We start from the raw sequence: 18,276 nt of genomic DNA, 5'->3' as shown, positions 1-18,276 counted from the left end.
AAGTGGAAGTGAAGCTAGGGAAGTCTCCAAACTTCCATCTACTCAGGGCTTCCTCACTAATAGTCAACAAGCTTGTGAGAACTTACTATATGTTAAGTGAACAATGTCCCAAATAGTTCCTGCTCTCAAGACAACTCAGTTTAAGGAGGAATAAGAGGGAACCACAGGAAAATAGTCATGTTCAAATAAGATAGATTCAGGACAAATTGGAAATAATCACAGAGGGAAGGGGATCAGTAAAGACTTCTTGTAGAAAGTGGGACTTTAGCTTGGGTTTAAAGGAAGTCAGGAGGAAGAAATATCTTATGCCCCTTCTACCTATGGTATATTCTAATTGTCTGTCTTCTTTCTCTCATTTCTGCCTGTGGCACTGTCATTTATGGATGTCCCATCTTTGTTTTGGCTCCTATCTAACCCCCCTTCCCAGTTCCCATCATTTTCTGGCAATTCCAGTCTCATTGCCTTCACCCATATGGTTTAGAGCACTCTATCTCTATGTACCATCCATCTCTTAAAACTATAACTCACATGTAACCTCCTCCTTTAGGCTTTCCTGATCACTTGGTCAGTAATGAGCTAAACTTTTTAATCTTTAGAATATCCAGCATAGGGCTTTCTACACAGTAGCTACCAATAAATAGTTGCCATTTCTACTCCTAATATTCTCTAAGTACTGTTTCCTGTACTTTCAGGGCAGGTTCTATGGGTTTTACAAAGTGATCATTCATTGATATGAATGACAGTGATTCCTGCTAGTGTTTGAATAAGAGAGGGCTAGAGGAGATCCTGCCACCACCATCACCAAGGCTCTCCTTCCTTTCTCAATTAAGAGACCCTTGTAAACTTCCACCCTCTCCCTCAAAGCTCCAATCAAGCCAGAGTCTGACATTAAGGGAATAGTATTTGTCTATCTGGTTGTAGCTAATTTTAACTCATCTCTATCCTAATGCTATAGAGATATTGACAAACAATTACCATCCTTTAGGATACATTTTCATGAGTGCCTTCTGGAGACAATATCCCTTCTTTTGTGGTCAAAACTAGGGATTCCCTTGGAGAAGGAAATGGCAAACCACTCCAGTATCTTTATCAAGAAAACCCTAAAATGGAATCATGAAGAGTTGGACATGATTGAAATGACTAAACAAAAAATTCTCTAATTGGAGAAATTTTGCATTGAGTTGTTGGCTAGGGCTAGTAGAGACAGCTTGAGGATAGGTAGTATCTTCTAGGGCTGCTTACTTCCTACTTCATGGACAACTATCAGCTTGGCTTATGCCAAAGGTCTCTTCCTTTACTTACCTGGGGGCATAGACATTGGCAATATGGTGGGTGGAGCAACCCATGAAGAAGAGTGGCAGGCCAAGCAGCAGGCAAGTGAGGGCCCCTAGTATACCAAGAGCTGCACAGCGTGTGGGGCCCAAGTGGAAGCGTTTCACCAGGACCCCCCCGGTCACGATGCCCACTATGGCTGCAGGGATGCTGACACTGCCAATGAGCAGGTTGGCAAAGGAAGCGGTGACAGAGAACTGGCGCTCTAGGAATTTGGGCAGAAAAGTGGCCATCCCAGCCACCATGGAGGACATGCTGACTTGGGCCAGGACCACCAGGAGGAAGATGGGGTGGCGCAGATTCCGAAGCAACACTTGGGGGAAGGCTGTCAGGGAGATAAAGAGAAGATCAGATCAGAGTCATTCCTATGTGACCAGTAGCCCTGGACTGAGAAGAAGCTTGGCAAACTTCTATGTCTTCCTTCTACCTGTTGCAAGACTCTCCTCTGGTCTCCCCAAAAGGAGATTTGAATGCCTCCAGTGGTGATGGGGATCTCACTATTGAGGTAGGTTAGTGGGACAGTTTAGCAAGTTAGATTAATTTGACCCACAGTAAAGAGGAATGTCCTGATTCCTGAAGCAGCCCATTTTATTGTTAGACAATTCTAAATCATAGTTTTTTTCTTAAACAGAGCTGAATTTTTTCCTTTATAGAAAGTTCTCAAGAACCTCAAGTTTCAAATTCTTTCTTATAATAATTCCAGTCTTTCACGGAATGCTAGAATCTAAGAGCTGGAAGAGATCTTAGAAGGTACCTAGTTTTGCCTCTTTCCCCATTCAGAAATTCCCTCTATCTATTTTTTGAGGTAAGTATGATAAACATCAATAGCAGCAAGCCTTAGGATTTTTTCTTCTTTTTCCTTACATAGGGTCATAGATATAGAGCTAGAAAAAGATATCAGAATTCAATGAGTCCTAAAGTGACTTGTTTAGGTATATAGGTAGCAAGCATTTGGGATGAAATTTGAATACAAGTCCTCTTCTGTCAAAGTCAGTTATCCCATCCTGTCTCGTCCTATCCTTTTTCAGCATTGTTCCATTTCACTTCACTCTATTCTGTTCTATTCCTTTATCCCAACGTTCAGCCTCTGCTCCAGGCTGGCTGGTCCATTACTGTCTCCCATCCTGTCTTCCCCCTATCCCTCACCACATGCCAGAATGTTTATTTCCTCTGGTTTTTACATTAAATTAAATTCCATCAATATTTATTGAACTTAGAACTTCTAAGTGTAAGGCAATGGGCTAGGTATGGGAGTCCCAAAGACAAGATGAAAGATGATTCTTACCCTCATGGAGCTTACATTTTATGGGGGATGGAGTTAGCAGAAACAAAACATATATAAACAGGATAAACTGAGAAGGGAGGCAGCTGTAAAACAAAACTGAGGAAAAGACAGGAAAGTCTCTTTATGGGAGATGGTACCTGAGGGGAGCCTCAAAAGAAGTCAAGATCTAAATGGAAGAAGTAAGAAGTGAGCACCTTCCAGGATACAAAGATAGGAAGTTGAATATTAAAAGTCAAAAAACTGAAAATCTATAAATTGTGCTGGAAAGTCAAGAGCATGAAAGGAAATAATGTGAAATGTCTGGAAAGGTCAACCAGAGTCAAATGCTTTCTCCCTTTCCTCTGATTTACTTCCATTAATTCTGTTCATTCTTCAAGGCCCAACTCAAATCTCCTATCCACTCTGAAGCCTTCACCAGCCTACCTCCATTCCTACTTCTTCTAGCTCTTGGACTCATCATTTGGTATCTATCATGGACTATTCTCTGGTCCCTACAAGGATACTCTCAAGGTCTCTTTAAAGAACTTGGAATCAATCATGAGACATGGGAGGCATTGGCACGGGATCACCCAGCAGTGCCCACTTCAAAGAAGACACTATGCTCTATGAGCAAAGCAGAATTGCAGTAGCTCAAAAGAAATGTGAGATGCACATATTTAGAGACATCTCCACCCCAAATGTTCAAGTGGATTATTTATGCTGGAAGTATAGCCTTCAGAGCTTGTATTGCACTGACTATTCAGTCAGACACACAGTAACTTGACCCATCCTTAGTAATATCATTTTGGTCCTTTTCAAGTATGAAGGACAAATATTCCCTAGTGTTATTTAGAAGATAGAACATGAATTGTAAGAGCTGGAAAGGACTTTAGAAAATAGATTAGCAGTGTTAGAATAAGTTATCTTACAGAGAGAAGGAACCTTCAAATATGGAACATAAGGAAAAAAAAAGAATGTTAGAAGTAATTCATTCCTTTGACAAATATTGTTGGGTACTAAGACCTAAAGAATCATACCATATACTTGAAGAAATACAAAGTTTAGATTGGACATGATTCTTATAGCCTCATAAGAGGAAAAGGAAGAAAAATAGATGTCAGAACTAGAAGGATCTTGGAAAATGCCATTGAAAGGGAAGGGGAGGAAGAATGAACATTCATTCACTAAGCAAATTTGTATTGAGTACCTATCTTAATAGACACTAAGGATACACAATTTAGATAGGATTCTGCATTCTAAGGTCCCTTCCAATGCTGTCAGGCAATAAGCATTTATTGAACACCAACTGTGTACCAATCACTGTGCTAAGGATATAAAGAAAATCCCTGCTCTCAAGAACTTCACAGTCTAATGGGGGAAAGGACATACTGATATTCTTTGTTTTAGCATGCCTTCAAGATTTGATATTTTATATTCCATGGTTCAGAATAATAGAATCTTAGAGCTGCATGAGATCTCAGAGGTCATTTAATCCAATCTGTGCCAGCCCGTAAATCCTCTCAATACCCTTGCCAATGAGTGGCCATCCAACTTGAAAACCTAGACTAAAGAGGAATGCCTGCCTTTCAGGGCAGCTCATTTCACTATTAGCTGTAATTGGTATAATTTTTCCTTAGGCAAAATCTCTCTTAGGTCAAACAGAGCAACCTAATCTTTTTAAGATTAGACCACAATTCTAGCCTATCTCTAAGTCTTCAGATACTGACTCTTTCATCCTTTGTGTAATCTATCCCTCAAAGCTTTGTGCCATCTGCAAATCATATAAGCATATTACTATGCACAATCCAAGTCCTTAATCAAAATGTGGAACATCCAGGGCTGAGAGATCTGAGACAGCAGAGAATATCTCTGTCCTCCTCTCCCCTCCTCCCCTCCCCTCCTCTCTTCTCTTCTTCTCTCCCCTCCTCCCTTCCTTCCTTCCCCTCCTTCATTTTTCTTTCCTCCTCTCCTCACTTCTTCTCTCATCCTTTCCTCCTGTCTTCTTCCCTACTCTCCTCTCCTCCATCCCCCTCCCCTGTCCCCCTCCCCTCTCCCCCTTCCCTCTCCTCCCTTCCCCTCCTCTCCTCCCTTTCCCTCTTCTTCTGTCCTCTCCTTTCCATTTTTCTCACTCTCTCTCTTTCTCTCATTCTCTATTTCTATTGCTCTCTCTTCCTCTCTCCATTCCAATTTATTAGAAACTAGATAAAACCCTGTATTTAGCATCAGGGCAGCTAGGTATTTCCTACCTGTGACTTAGTAAATCCTTTCCTGACCTTAAGAATCTCATCTGTAAAAGGAATGGGAGAATGGATGAGAGGAATTTGGAGGTACTTTCTGGCTCTAAAGCTATGGTCCTTTACCTACTTCTAGGGTCTAGTTATTTAGACAGTTATGAATACATCTAACTTATACTATTGTCAAACCCATACCTCACCTTGTCCAGAAGGATAGATGACCTTTGTCAGCTGCTTTGCTGAACTTGGGATATACTATTTCCAAAACATTTTCCATATTTGGTAAATTTGTTATGAGTCACTGATTTCTTATTCACTTATAAGGTTTCTCCTAGATCTGACATTCCCTATTCTATGATCTGAGGTCCCTTACAGTCTTGGCATTACATGGTTTCATGATAGCAGAACATGAAGGACTTGGCTCTAGCTGCAGCAAGATTTAATTTATGTATGACTATTCCTGGGTTGTTCTGCTCTGAGGGGAGTGGCTTAGTTATGTCAGGAAATGGTGTTTTCTAGAGAAACTCCATAAGGGTGACTCCATAAGGCCAGGACCCTGGTAGAATGAGGGAAGGTAACTTTCCTCCCAAAGTCAAGGATTTGTAATGTCCTTTAAGTGAATTTGACCTAGTCTCCTATTGCCTCCGTCATGAATTACCATCATCAGAAGAGAATACCACACCAACTGGAAGAACCATATGGCCTACCCCAGATAACCAGCCAGGAAATCAGGTCTCCCATCAAGATAAGAAAACAAAGACAAATAGTCTGCTATTAGAGAGTAGATGGATGAGTATGAAATTTCCCCCTCTCAGTATTATTCATCTCTGACAGTGACCCTTCCTGGACTTACATCCTTAGTTGTACAAGCAGAGAGAACAGTCATAAATAATTAGAACTGGGAGGGAACTTGGAGATCATCTGTAACATCGTTGTTATAGGATCCTTGTTATGGCTGAGGGGCAGTGGTAGCAGAAAAGTCAGAGCAAGAAGAAACCTTAGCACATGAATGTAAGCTATATGGTATCAATCATTTAATCCACTCATTTTCAGGGAAAGAAACTAAAAGCAGAGCAGGGAAATGACCCAACCTAACTCACCAGGCAAATTGCCTAGAAATGCTTCAGGGAACACAAAGACTTATGCCAGAGTTGAATCCAGGTCCATCGATACCTAGAACTGAATTCATTCCATGGATGTGGGAGTCTGTAAAGCAGTTGGCTTAGTTTTTACAAAGCCATCTTCTCAAGAAGTCTTCTTCGATTAACCCAATCTTATTTAGATCCTCTCAGTCTTCCTTATGAGATGTTAATCTGAACTTAATTACAATAATTTTGTAACAATATTACAAAATATATGAGTGTGGCACATCCCAATTAGACTAAATGTTATATGGGTTCAGGGGCTGTATCTCCCCCTCAGACCAGAGCCTATCTGAGGTCAGGAACTGTAGGTTCTCTCATTCTAGATGAGAATCCTTGAGGTCAAAAGCTAGACCTCACCCTCACATGAAGGGTTTTGAATGGTAGCAGTCATATGCTTTTTCAGACCAGTGGTTGTCTGAGGGCAGGGTTCAGATCCTCCTCTACCATCTCCCTATCCATACAATGGGATATTCCAGGTTCTTGGGACTCAGCTGAGGTCTGGCATCAGGGCTAGGACTGGTCTACTGGTCAAAAGACCTTATGGTCAGGATACTTTGGCCTTCATGATGTGCATGTGGAAAGAGAAACCACAAACACAATTTGGCTGAGAGTGTTGGCTGAAAGAGACAATTTCAGCTGCTGACCCTAGCTTCTCTCTGGCTTTTTGTCCCTGTTGTGATTAATAAGCATTTTATTGGTTAAAATAATCATTCCTTCTAGTCTTCAAGATTCCAAAGGCTTCTAAGGTCAAGAAGTGCATTTTCTTATTTTCAAGCACAATTCCACATGTAGTCCCATAGTCATCCATTGGATAGCATTTACATACACTTTATGTTTCTTAAGAGTGTTTTACAAGTGTTATTTCATATGACCCTCACAACAATCCTGTAAGGTTGGTGATATTTTTATTCTTATTTTATGGAAGAGGAAACTCAGACTGAAAGAGCTTAAGTGACTTGTCCAGGTTCTCACAGGTAGGAAGTATCTGAGGTCACATTTGAATTCAGATCTTCCTGGTTCAAAAGTCAACACTTTACTGTACCATCTACAGTGTCTGAGGCTGGATTCAAACTCCTGTCCTTCTGACTTCATTGTGCCTCTTAGATGCCCCAAGTCACTTAATCCTGACTTGTTTCACATCCAGGCCATCTCCAGTTGTTCTGATCCATGTTTGGTCACTGGATCCAGATGATTCTGGAGGAGAGGTGGAACTCAAATACAATTCATGTGCTTGTCTTGGCATCAACTCCCTGATGCTAAGGTCTCCTTTGAGAATGAAGGACAAACATCATCTATATAATACCATCCTACCATCCTCAGATTACATTATACACACAGCTTAGCAACTGGTTTTCAATTAGCCTCTTATATCTAAGTTTTGACTGCTCTCTGAGAGTCCTAAAATCAGGAACTCTAGAATCTCTATGTCTATATGTCAGAACCAAGAACTCAGAACATGAGCCTATGATAAAGGAGCTGGGTGGAAATAGAACAAATAACACATGGAGCCTTAGAACAAAGCCTGTTAGGACTCAAGGGGGTCTTATAATGAATACAAACAACAGAATGTAAAAATTAGAAGGATCTACTTGGGATTTTGAAAGTTAGACTATAGAATAGAGAATTTCAGGGCTAGAAGTGCCCTCATAGTATCCAACTATCTAATCCAAATTCTCTCACTGACAAGAGAGGAAAGGGATGACCAAAAAGGGGAAATGACTTGTCCATGTTCATAAGGCAAGTTATTGGCTAAGAAGAGCTGGAACCTCAATCTTTCATCTTTTTTTCATTATAATTGTAAAATGAACTTAGCACAATGCCTGTGTTTATACCTTAGCACATGATAGACACTATAAAAATGTTAGTTATTATTACTAATACCACAAAGGATTTGTCTAACTGAATTATTACTTCTCATTTCTGGTGATTCATGGGACAAATGGTTCTACTAGTATGGAGGCAGCATTGTACAGTGGACAAAAATGATGCATTTCAAGAGGGAGACAGAGACAGAGAGAAAGAGACAGACACAGGAAAAAAAACAGAAAGAAACATTTTCAGTTACAAAGGATGGAACAAAAGGGTGATCTGTGAAATCATGAATCTCTTTTATATATGGTGGTTTTACCAAAAAAAGTATGCAATAAATTCAACATGTTGCTTTTGTGTATTACTCTTTTAAAAAGATACCTAGATGTTCCTAAGAAAAAGATTAAAAAGTCAGTTCTTTCCAAAGTGTGGCTTTATATCATCATGAATTTTTGTGATTAGTGAATGCACCAATAGTACCACTGTTATCATGTGGAGCTCTGCCAAATGTTTTGATTTTCAGAATGAAGTTTCATATTTGAAAAGGTTGGGAGCCACCATTCCAGAAAGATTTTAATATCAGTGGTTTGATTGGTTATGATCCGTCTGTTTTTTGTGTTCCCCACCCTTGCACATCCCACCATTCTATGTTGCCTAGTCATCTTCCCTTTTCCCTTTGCCAGAGCTGGCACCACATCTGACTGATCCCTACTTGGGAAAAGGGACACTTACTTTTGATGAACTGTATCACAGTGAGGTCTGGGGCAATCTGGATCTCTCCATCCTTCTCTTTGTCTGGGGAGTTACCTGTTTCCACCTTGATGAGAGAGTTTTCTCCCTACAAAGAGGTAACAAAGGAATTTTCAATGACAATTTTCCTTTTAGCCTTTTCCATCTGGGGCTGACTATGTGTTAAAAAGGGATAGAGGGGCAGCTAAGTGGCACAGTGGATAGAGCACCAGCCCTGGAGTCAGGAGGACCTGAGTTCAAATCCGACCTCAGACATTTAATAATTGCCTAGCTGTGTAACCTTGGGCAAGTCACTTAATCTCACTGCCTTAAATAAATTAAATTTTAAAAAGGGGGGCAGGGATGGAGCATGAGGGAATGAAGAGGGTGGTGCAAATGGGTTGGTTACAAGGACAGGTGGCAGACTTTCCATCCTCTCCAAGATGGTCATGGCACATTCATCATCACCACTGCCACCATGACCATCATCATTAAGACCTTGACTGTTACATCTCTATTCTCAGGAAGCCAGTACCATATGACTCCCACCTCTTTGGGGGTGTTGTGAGATTCCAATGAGATAATGAATAAAAGAACTTTGAAACTATAAAGTATTATATAAATATCAGTTATTGTTGTTATTATTGTTGCTAGTTATAAGACCTTTGGCCTGGTGATGGCTTTCTTCTGCTAAGCTAAATAAAATATAGGGGCATGGTGGCAAATGTTTAATAACTGGGACTGGGGGGGATGGGGAAATATGAGCACAATTTTTTAAGTTTAATCTTCATTATTGAAACTCCCTCAAGTTTAGGGAACTAACAAAATAATAAATTAAGCCATGCCCCCAAATTTAACAACCAACTTTCCCAAGCTAGTTTGGTTCCAACACATCCTTGGCTCCATCTTGGAACACTATCTTGTTCATTTGGATTTCAATCACCTGAGTGTGTTGGAGAAGGTTCATTTGCCCAGGCTACAATTCAGATCCATTTTCAGCCAATCAGAAAGGTGTTCAACTATTTTCTCATCCAAACCAGGATAAAGATAAAGAAATTCAAATTGATTTCCAGCACCTTAAAAACCAAAATAATTCAACCTGGAATGGGCTACTTAGGGCAACTAGGTGGTGCAGTAGATAGAGTAGATAGAGTGCTGGACCTGAAGTTAGAAGTTGAAATCCTGCACCAGACACTTGCAATTTGTGTGATCCTAGGCAAATCACTTAAACCTCTTTGCCTAAAAAGAACCAGATAAGGAAATGTCAAACCACTATGGTATCTTTGCCAGGGAAAACCCCCTAATAAGGTCATAAAAAATTGAACTTGGCTGAAACAACTGAATAAAAATAAGTGACAGAAAATTTATAAAAGATGACTTTTTTTCCTTATATCAAGTGCATCGGGGTTGATACCTCAATTTTACAAAATATTGGAAAAGTGAAGGAATTTTCTAAAGGTTAAATCATGGATGGTCAAACTGTGAAATTACTTTAACCTGGTTTTGGTCTGAGTCTACTTCTGGCTTCTATAGGATAAAGTTGTATGTAAGATGGAATAGGAGAAGGCTTTGACCTGAAGAACAAGAGGAAGGGATTGGTTTTTTTTTTGTTTGTTTTTAGGGTTTTTTTTGCAAGGCAGTGGGGTTAAGTGGCTTGCACAAGGCCACACAGCTAGGTAATTATTAAGTGTCTGAGGTCGAATTTGAACTCAGGTCCTCCTGACTCCAAGGCTGGTGCTCTATCCGATGTGCTACCTAGCCACCTCTTAGGAAGGGATTGTTAATAGAGTAAGTGGTAGGTAATAAAATAGAAAGGAGGATGGGTGAAGCTGCCAAGGGGTTGTTTAAGGTTAAAAGGAGAATGATTCCTTGAAGTATTCTTTTCATTATATCTTGTCAGTGTTATATCATAATGTCAGTCATTTTTCAATTGTAGCTCTTTATAACCTCTTTTGAAGTTTTCTTGTCAAAGATACTGGAATGGTTTGCCATTTTCTTCTCCAGTTCATTTTACAGATGAGGAAACTGAGGCAAATGGGTTAAATAATTTATCCAGGGTCACAGAGCTAGGAAATATCTGAGGTCAGATTTGAACTCAGAAAAATGAATCTTCCTAACTTCAGGTCCAGCTCTCTATTATTCACTATGCCCCCTCTATTATCCACTAATTGCCCCCTCAACATATTACACTGGCTTCTACAGCATGAATCCTGGGTATGACAGAAACACAAAAAACTAGACCTACTGATGATTACTGTGTACTTCTAGGAAAGTACAAATAATGATAATGCTAATAGAGAGGCAGCATCATTCAGTGGGAAGGTGGTTTAATTTGGAGTGAGAAAACAGAAATTTGAATCCTAGCTCTGTTATTTATAATATGTGCCCTTGGGAAAATCACTAACTAATTCACTGGATCTCACATCCTCATTTGAAAAACAAAGGAGTTGGGGCAGCTAGGTGGCGCAGTGGATAGAGCACCGGCCCTGGAGTCAGGGGTACCTGAGTTCAAATCCGACCTCAGACACTTAATAATTACCTATCTGTGTGGCCTTGGGCCCCATTGTCTAGCTAAAAAAAATGAAGGAGTTGAATTAGATGATCTCTAAGATCTCTTGGAACTCTACTTCTCTGATGCTATGAAACTATTAGATATTGTTAAAGATTATGAGGTCTTGGGTAAGCAACTCAAAACCTTGGGACACAGGCAGTATTTTCACCCCTGCTCTGGGTGAAAGGCAAGGGCTTCAGAAGAGGAAGAAAAACTTAGTAGAACAACTGGTTAAGAATACAGAAGCTGAGATTGAAATTTGTATTTCTGGACAATAGCCTAAAATAAAGACATGGCAGGCTATTGGCCAAGAATTGAGTGCACCTAATAAGAGCTAGCAAAAATGTATTTGCTAATAAATGGGCTATTACAATGAAAATGGAGGGAGAAAGGGAGGGAAAAGGGAGAGGCAGAGGGGGAAGAGGGAGGAAGAAAGAAGGAGAGGAGGAGAATGTATAAGCTTTTCCTATGAGTTACAAATGCTAGTAACAAGAAAGCAAATTTTTGCCTTCAAGTATACATTCTAAAAGGTTTCTCTAGGGTGATTGATTAGGGGGGACAAAGAACAGGTGGGCAGAGGGAGAAGACAATCTATGGAAGCTCGATAGCATTACAAAGAAGCTGTAATGTAGAAACAATAGCAGTTGGGATACCCAGAAATTCAAAAAAGACAAAATTCAAGAAAAGAGTCATTAAGAAAAATATGTGGCCTTAGACATCTATACAAACATGCACAAAGTGTGCTTGAACTAGAAGTCTTACTTCAAGCAGAAACTATGGCCTCAGAGGTCAAAAGATCTAACTATCCAACACATTGTGGGATGAGACTTATGACAGGAATATGGCACTAGATGAATATACCTCATTCAAAAGATATAGGATAAGTAGTAAAAATGGCAGAGCAACCTTATATTAAAATGATGATGAATTCTAGGAATCAAAGTTGGGGGGAGCGAGGGAGGAAATCTTGAAGAGAGCATCTGGATGAATGCAGCACAGACTCAGGACAGACTCTTGTCCAGTTCTGGATGGACTGCCTCTGAGTTCACTCCCAACTCAGATCCAGTGATTCCAATTTTGATATTCTTGTCCTTGTTCGGCATCTCTCCTCTCCTTATTCTGATGCTCATGCCTTCAGTTCTGGATCACTGGCATCATTTGCTTTCTATGCTACTATTCCTTTAGACACAAACACTGTCAGAGTGTTTTAGGGTATAACCACAACAAATTCAAATCATCTCATTTCAATTGGATCCCCAGAATTCCTCAGCAGGCCTTTTATTTATCCCTGCCTGACTCTATGTCATCCTCCCTGCAGTTTCTATTTCAAATCTTGTCCTCAGGCTCCTACCTTCACCTCCCCGCCACACACACTCATTTCTCAGCAGGTGCCTTTGCACCTTTGTTTTACTCTGTCTCCTTTGTATCATACTTATCTCTATAAATGTCTTATACCTCCTGCCCTCAGCAGACTAAAAGCTCCTTGAGATTAAGGACTATGTCAATTTTTTTTAACCTTTATATCTCCAGTGCCTTATATTGAGAAAGCATGAAATAAATGCTTGGTGAATTGGATTAGATTCAACTTTGAGTTCCCTTCTACCCTTGCCACTTCATGATTCTCTAATTTGCAATGAATTTAGTTGTCTTCCATTCTATTTCTGAGACTTCTGGATAACAGAACTCAAAACAGGAAATATTGCACCATCACTCTACCAGGTTTCCAGGATCCCCATCTGGACCCAGTTTGCTTAGGTCAGCAGGACCAGGGAAGTTAAAGACTACTTCCTCTCCAGAGACACGATGCTGACAGATGAATGATTGGGCCAGGGGTGAGTAAAGCCATGTTTTCTTATATACTTCCTCATTTCAAAGGCTACACTTAAAAAGAGGTAAAGTGAAAACTCCTAGGATATAGATTATCTGAGGTGATTGGAACATTGAATATTAAGGCCCCAAAGGACTATGGAATGTAGAACACAAAAGATCAGATCTAAGGAACACTTCAGAGGATAGAATGTAGTATTTGGGAGGGAGGAGTTAGGAAAAAATCCTACAGCTGGATGAACATAGAGTATCAGAATTGGGAGAGATCTTCTCTTATAAGATGAATAAATTAGTGGTAGATCTATCTTTAATACTCTAGAAATCCCTTCCCAGGGGTTCCCAGGCTTCTACTCCTGCTTTGTCTCCTCTAGGATCCTGGGAAAATTTCATAAATCTAGAATCCACAGGAAGTTTCACTGTCCTCTGCTCTAATACAACTAAGTCTGGAGTGAGATGGCACAATGTATTAATAAAGCATTGGCCTTGGAGTCAGGAGGACATGAGTTTGAATCTGGCCTCAGATACTTCACTCTTATTAACTGTGTGATCTTGGGAAAATCACTTAATCCTGTTTACCTCACATCCAGGACCATCTCCAGTCATCCTGAGTTATATCTGGCCACTGGATCTAGATGGTTCTGGGGGAGAAAGTGAAGCTGGTGACTTAGCACAGCGAAATCACTGTGAGCCAATCTGAGCAAATCACTTAAATCTAATTCATGTACTTGTCATGGCATCACCTCCCTGATGTCATGGTCTTCAAAAATGAAGGACAAACATTATTAATCTGGAGTGCTGTGTTAGCTTGTGAACCATATTTTAGGAAGAATGATGAAAAGTTGGAGTTTATCCAGGAGAGGGTAACCACCTGTGTAACCACTGCCACATCACCTTGTCTCTCTGGGCTTCAGTCTGGAAAATAAGATTGCTTCACTCTGTGATTCTTAAGTTCTCACCCACTTCTAAGACTCAGATCCTATATTATAGGAGATGTAGGAGGTGGCATGTACCAAGCAGGTCAAATAACCATCATCACCCTAGCCACCATCTCCCCTCAGACTCTGAGAGAGCTTCTGGACACTGAGTCCAAGAGTCTTGGGAATAGTAGTGTCCCCCAGATCACTGGACCTGCTTCCAGTTCAACCTCCTCTGACATCACTTCGAGGGAAACCATTGTAGAGGAGGGACTCTCCTTCCTTTTCACTCCTAGGAATAATTGCTGATCAGCTGCCACCAATAGGCAGAAAAACATCCTAACTCAGGGAGGGCTGTGCTCCTTAAGCATCTGGCCAGCTTCTAGCCTAATTCTCACAGCCATTATTCAGGGATACAAGCCATATGGAGATGCAGCCCAGCAACTGCTCCTGCGAGAGCTACAGTCACATTGAAGACCCAGAAAAGAAAGTTCTTGTCACCAACATCCTTAGCACTGTCAGATTGTTCAACTTCAGAAAATGGGATTTTATCTGTAGAAATGCCATCAAAAACAAGGCATTTCTATCTGTTTCGTTGCCTTACACTAAGGACTGTGGGAACATTCTATCTGGCTTGCAGCAGACACCTTCCATATATATCATCTTCCGCATTAGCTTCCAAAGAACAGCATTTTTATCTACATCCTCAACATTTAACACAGGGCTTTGGATATAGTAAGTATTTAATAATTGCTTTATTTATTCATTTATTCATTTGAAGTTCAGTTGAAAGACCTGAAAGTTCAACTGAGAGGAGCAGGGCTGGGTATTTCAGCCAAGTTTCATATGCTAGCCCAACATTTGTTAAAGTCCAGGTCTCCACTTGATTTCTGGTCATTTCCTTACTGTGGCTTTACTTTCTAATCATCTTAATCTCATTAAAACTTGGACTCTATCCCTCATTTTCTTACTTAGATAGGTGAGTTTTTCCCCTATCTCACTTGGGCCTAGTTCTCTGTAACACTTTTGGGCCCATTTCTTCATCCTCTCTCCAGGGAGGTATTCTCCCCCTTTTCTTTTCTCATTTTCCTCCCATTTTCAGATTCCCTATATGTGTTGTATTCCCCCCAATAGAGTGTAAGATCTTTGAGGGGTTGGACCTATCTTGATGGTTTTTGTATCTTTAGTGAGAAGCATTATATATCATAGGGCTAGATAGATTAATGAATGCTTTATCATCCATCCATTTATCTATCTACCTATTTATCTATCTATATCCTTGTTTATTAATCAACCACACAATAAAGGGGACACAGAATAAGTTGAGTGACAATACCCAAATAATAGCCATTGATGAAACTGATGTTATTGGGAGAGATTTGTATCTAATAAAATATATCAATAGTCTGCCTATATTTTGTTAAAAATTTGTAATATCCCTATTCAGGAACAAGTTGTCTCTGCATTTCCTTTCAGCTCAGAGGTCACATGATTCTCTGATTAGTGGATAGGTGTTCACAGTCTTCATATATCTGAAGGATTGTGCTGGCCACCCTCCTGGTCTCAGCTTCCATCATTTCCTACAAGGAGCCTTTCCTTGGTTCTCACCCCTCATCTTCACCCACCCCATTGCCATTCTATTCTTCCTAGGCAGATCTTTGTTTTTATTGTGTAGGTTGCTTTCCCTCCATGTAGAGCATTCACCCCTTGAGGGCAGGGGCTACTTTCATATGTGCCTTTGTATCCCCACTGCTCAACATGTTGTTCAGTTGTTTCAGTCATGTCTGATTCTTCATGATCCCATTTGCGATTTTCTTGGCAAAGACACTGGAATGGTTTGCCATTTCCTTATTATGCTCATTTTACAGATGAGGAAACTGAAGCAAACTGGGTTAAGTGACTCACCCAGGGTCACACAGCTAAAACCCCACCAGTCCTGCTTAATCTGAATGCCTTCTCTTTGACACTACCCTCAATTTATCCTGACTATATCTTATTTGTACATTTGTACATGATGATGATGATGATGATGATGATGATGATGATAAAATTGTCCTTTGTTCTCAAAGAAGACCAAGACGTTAGGGAGGTGATGCCATGACAAACAAGTGAATTGGATTTGAGTAAGGGGCTGCTGTTCTAAGTCACCAGCCTCACTTTCTCCTCTGGAGCCATCTGGGTCCAGTGACCAGATATGGAACAGGATGACTGGATATGGTCCTAGATGCAAGGCAATCAGGGTTAAGTGACTTGCCCAAGGACACACAGCTAGTAACTGTCTGAGGCCAGATTTGAGCTCAGGAAGATGATTCTTTATGACTCCAGGACCTGTGCTCTCTCCACTGAAACCATCCAACTATCCCTTTCACAGGTTCTATTTTTTATAAATCTAAGGTTTGAAAATTTGGTGGTGTATTCCATGAATCTCCAAAAACATTAACCCATCCTCAGACCTAATTTTCTTCTGGACTGGGCTGCTCCCCTCTGTTCCCCCAAGGGGAAACTTTCATTCCCAGGCATCTCTCTGCTTCCTGCTGACTGATTCCATCAGGTCCCCTCTCTTCCTTTGCCCAAGGCTAGCCATCTGATTCATGATCAGCAATGGAAAAGGGAGGGAAGGAGGTAGGCCAGGGCAGGCAGGAGATAATGAAAACACAGACAGCCAAGGCGAAGCTGAGGAACAATTCCACCCACAGCAATATTTATAGCAAGAGAGAGATGGGAGCAGAGCTCCATGTTCTTTTTGGCCATTCTGGGGTTTTCAGACTGTTAACGGGATGAAGTCAGGATCTGGGAACGGTTGGCAGCAAAGAAATAATATCATCAAAGAATCTTTAACTCAGAGTTTTAGATTCGCTGAGTCACAGCATTTGAGAAACATTGCCATAGAAGCTTGGAGTCATAACAAATAGAGTAACAACCTAAACAACAATGTAATGCTTAACACACCAACTGAAGGTGGACTTACTGAGTGTGCTCAAGCAACAAACCAGTGTAATAGGGGGTGCTCTTATTGCTATACTTATTTTCCAAGGCTCAGAGAGGGTAAGTGACTTTTCTGAAGTCACACAGTCAGCAAGTGTTGCTAGACATAGGGACTGGAACCTGGTTTGGGAGCTCCTAGCTCAGGAAGATGCATTTTAATTGAGTTCAAATCCAACCCCAGACACTTACTAGCTGTGTGACCCTGGGTAAGTCCCTTAACCTTGCCTCAGTTTCCTCATCTGTAAAATGAGTTGGAGAAGGAAATGGCAAACCATTCTAGTATCTTTGCCAAGAAAACCCTAAATGGGATCACAAAGAATCAGATACAACTGAAAATGACTGAACAACCACAACAGTATACCAAAGGCTGTGTTGGGCAGTGGGGATGCAAGGGCAAATATGAGAGTAGCCAGGAAGCAACCTACAACAACAATACAACATCAATAAGCCAGTTATAAAAGATCAAAGTTATAAGGCCATTGGAGATCACCTGCTCCCATTTTCTCATTTTACAGATGGGAAAACTGAAGCCCAAAGTGGGCTAAGCCTTGCCCAAAGTCACTTGTGGCAGAGCTAGGGCTTAACCCCACGTCTCTGAATCTCCAGGCCAGTGCTCTTTCTATCATTCCTAAGCATCATGTACTTGATGTATTTGGATGAGATATGCTTGGGTATTGGATGTGGAGTCTTTGGTCCAGTATCTGCCTCAGACACTTAAACTGTTTGTGACCCTGGGCAAGTCATTCCACTTTTTTTTTGCTTTCAGTTTCCTCATCTATTAAATGGAGGGTGGTTGAACTCAATGGCCTCTACAATCCTTTCCAAATATAAACCTCAGTGAAGATTAGGTTTAGACTGAAGTACTGAACAAGGGGCCAGTATTAGAATGTAGGAAGAATGCTTTCCCTCCCCCTCAGTCAGCTCTGCTATTAAACTATTATCCATGAGGCTTTTTAGGTGATCTACTGAGATCCCGGGATTGTTCAAATGAATATGATAGATCCCTGAATCCAAGAATTAAAACAGGTTCAAGGCCCTCCAGGGGGATTTTGGAGATCCAACTATATTATAAACCAGAGAAGGGCAGGAACCTCATGGTCAATTCTAAGGAGGAGTTGGAGTCTCAGGAATTTGACATGCTTTATGAGGGCCAACTTTGCCACCAGAGTATAATGGATCCCAGGCTGGGTCATAGGGACATCTCAGCCATTCATTTATTGGGTTCAGGGTTGTGCAAACACATCAAAGAACTAGAAAAATGGCAATTTAATGTTATTTTTAAAAATTTTTTTCTCCTCCAACCTCTTGAGGGTTAAACTAGAAGAAAGGCAATCTAAATTAGGATTTGTCTGAGGGACTATCCCAAGACCAACATCTTCCCCCAAACCCATCCCACCCTCAGGCACCCCCTCCCCACTATCTTGGAACAAAGACCCAGAAAAGAAGAATATTTTGAATCCCACCTCTCAAATCAAGTTCTTCCCTC

At 40.8% G+C, this 18,276-nt stretch overlaps 1 protein-coding gene across 3 annotated transcripts in view; it reads right to left on the bottom strand.

Moving 5' to 3' along the window:
- Window positions 1-18,276, bottom strand: part of SLCO2B1 (solute carrier organic anion transporter family member 2B1) — a 93,334-nt gene that overhangs the window by 21,998 nt on the left and 53,060 nt on the right. For all 3 annotated transcript variants that reach the window (XM_074216877.1, XM_074216880.1, XM_074216879.1), the window contains 2 exons: window positions 8,517-8,622; window positions 1,303-1,657 (listed from right to left, as the gene is read on the bottom strand). In XM_074216877.1, the coding sequence (XP_074072978.1) occupies window positions 1,303-1,657; window positions 8,517-8,622 (461 nt within the window). The remainder of the gene's footprint in view (window positions 1-1,302; window positions 1,658-8,516; window positions 8,623-18,276) is intronic.

The sequence above is a fragment of the Macrotis lagotis genome, chromosome 1 (assembly GCF_037893015.1).
Source record: "Macrotis lagotis isolate mMagLag1 chromosome 1, bilby.v1.9.chrom.fasta, whole genome shotgun sequence".
Classification (NCBI taxonomy): Eukaryota; Metazoa; Chordata; class Mammalia; order Peramelemorphia; family Peramelidae; genus Macrotis; species Macrotis lagotis.
This window is presented reverse-complemented; position numbering and strand designations above follow the sequence as displayed.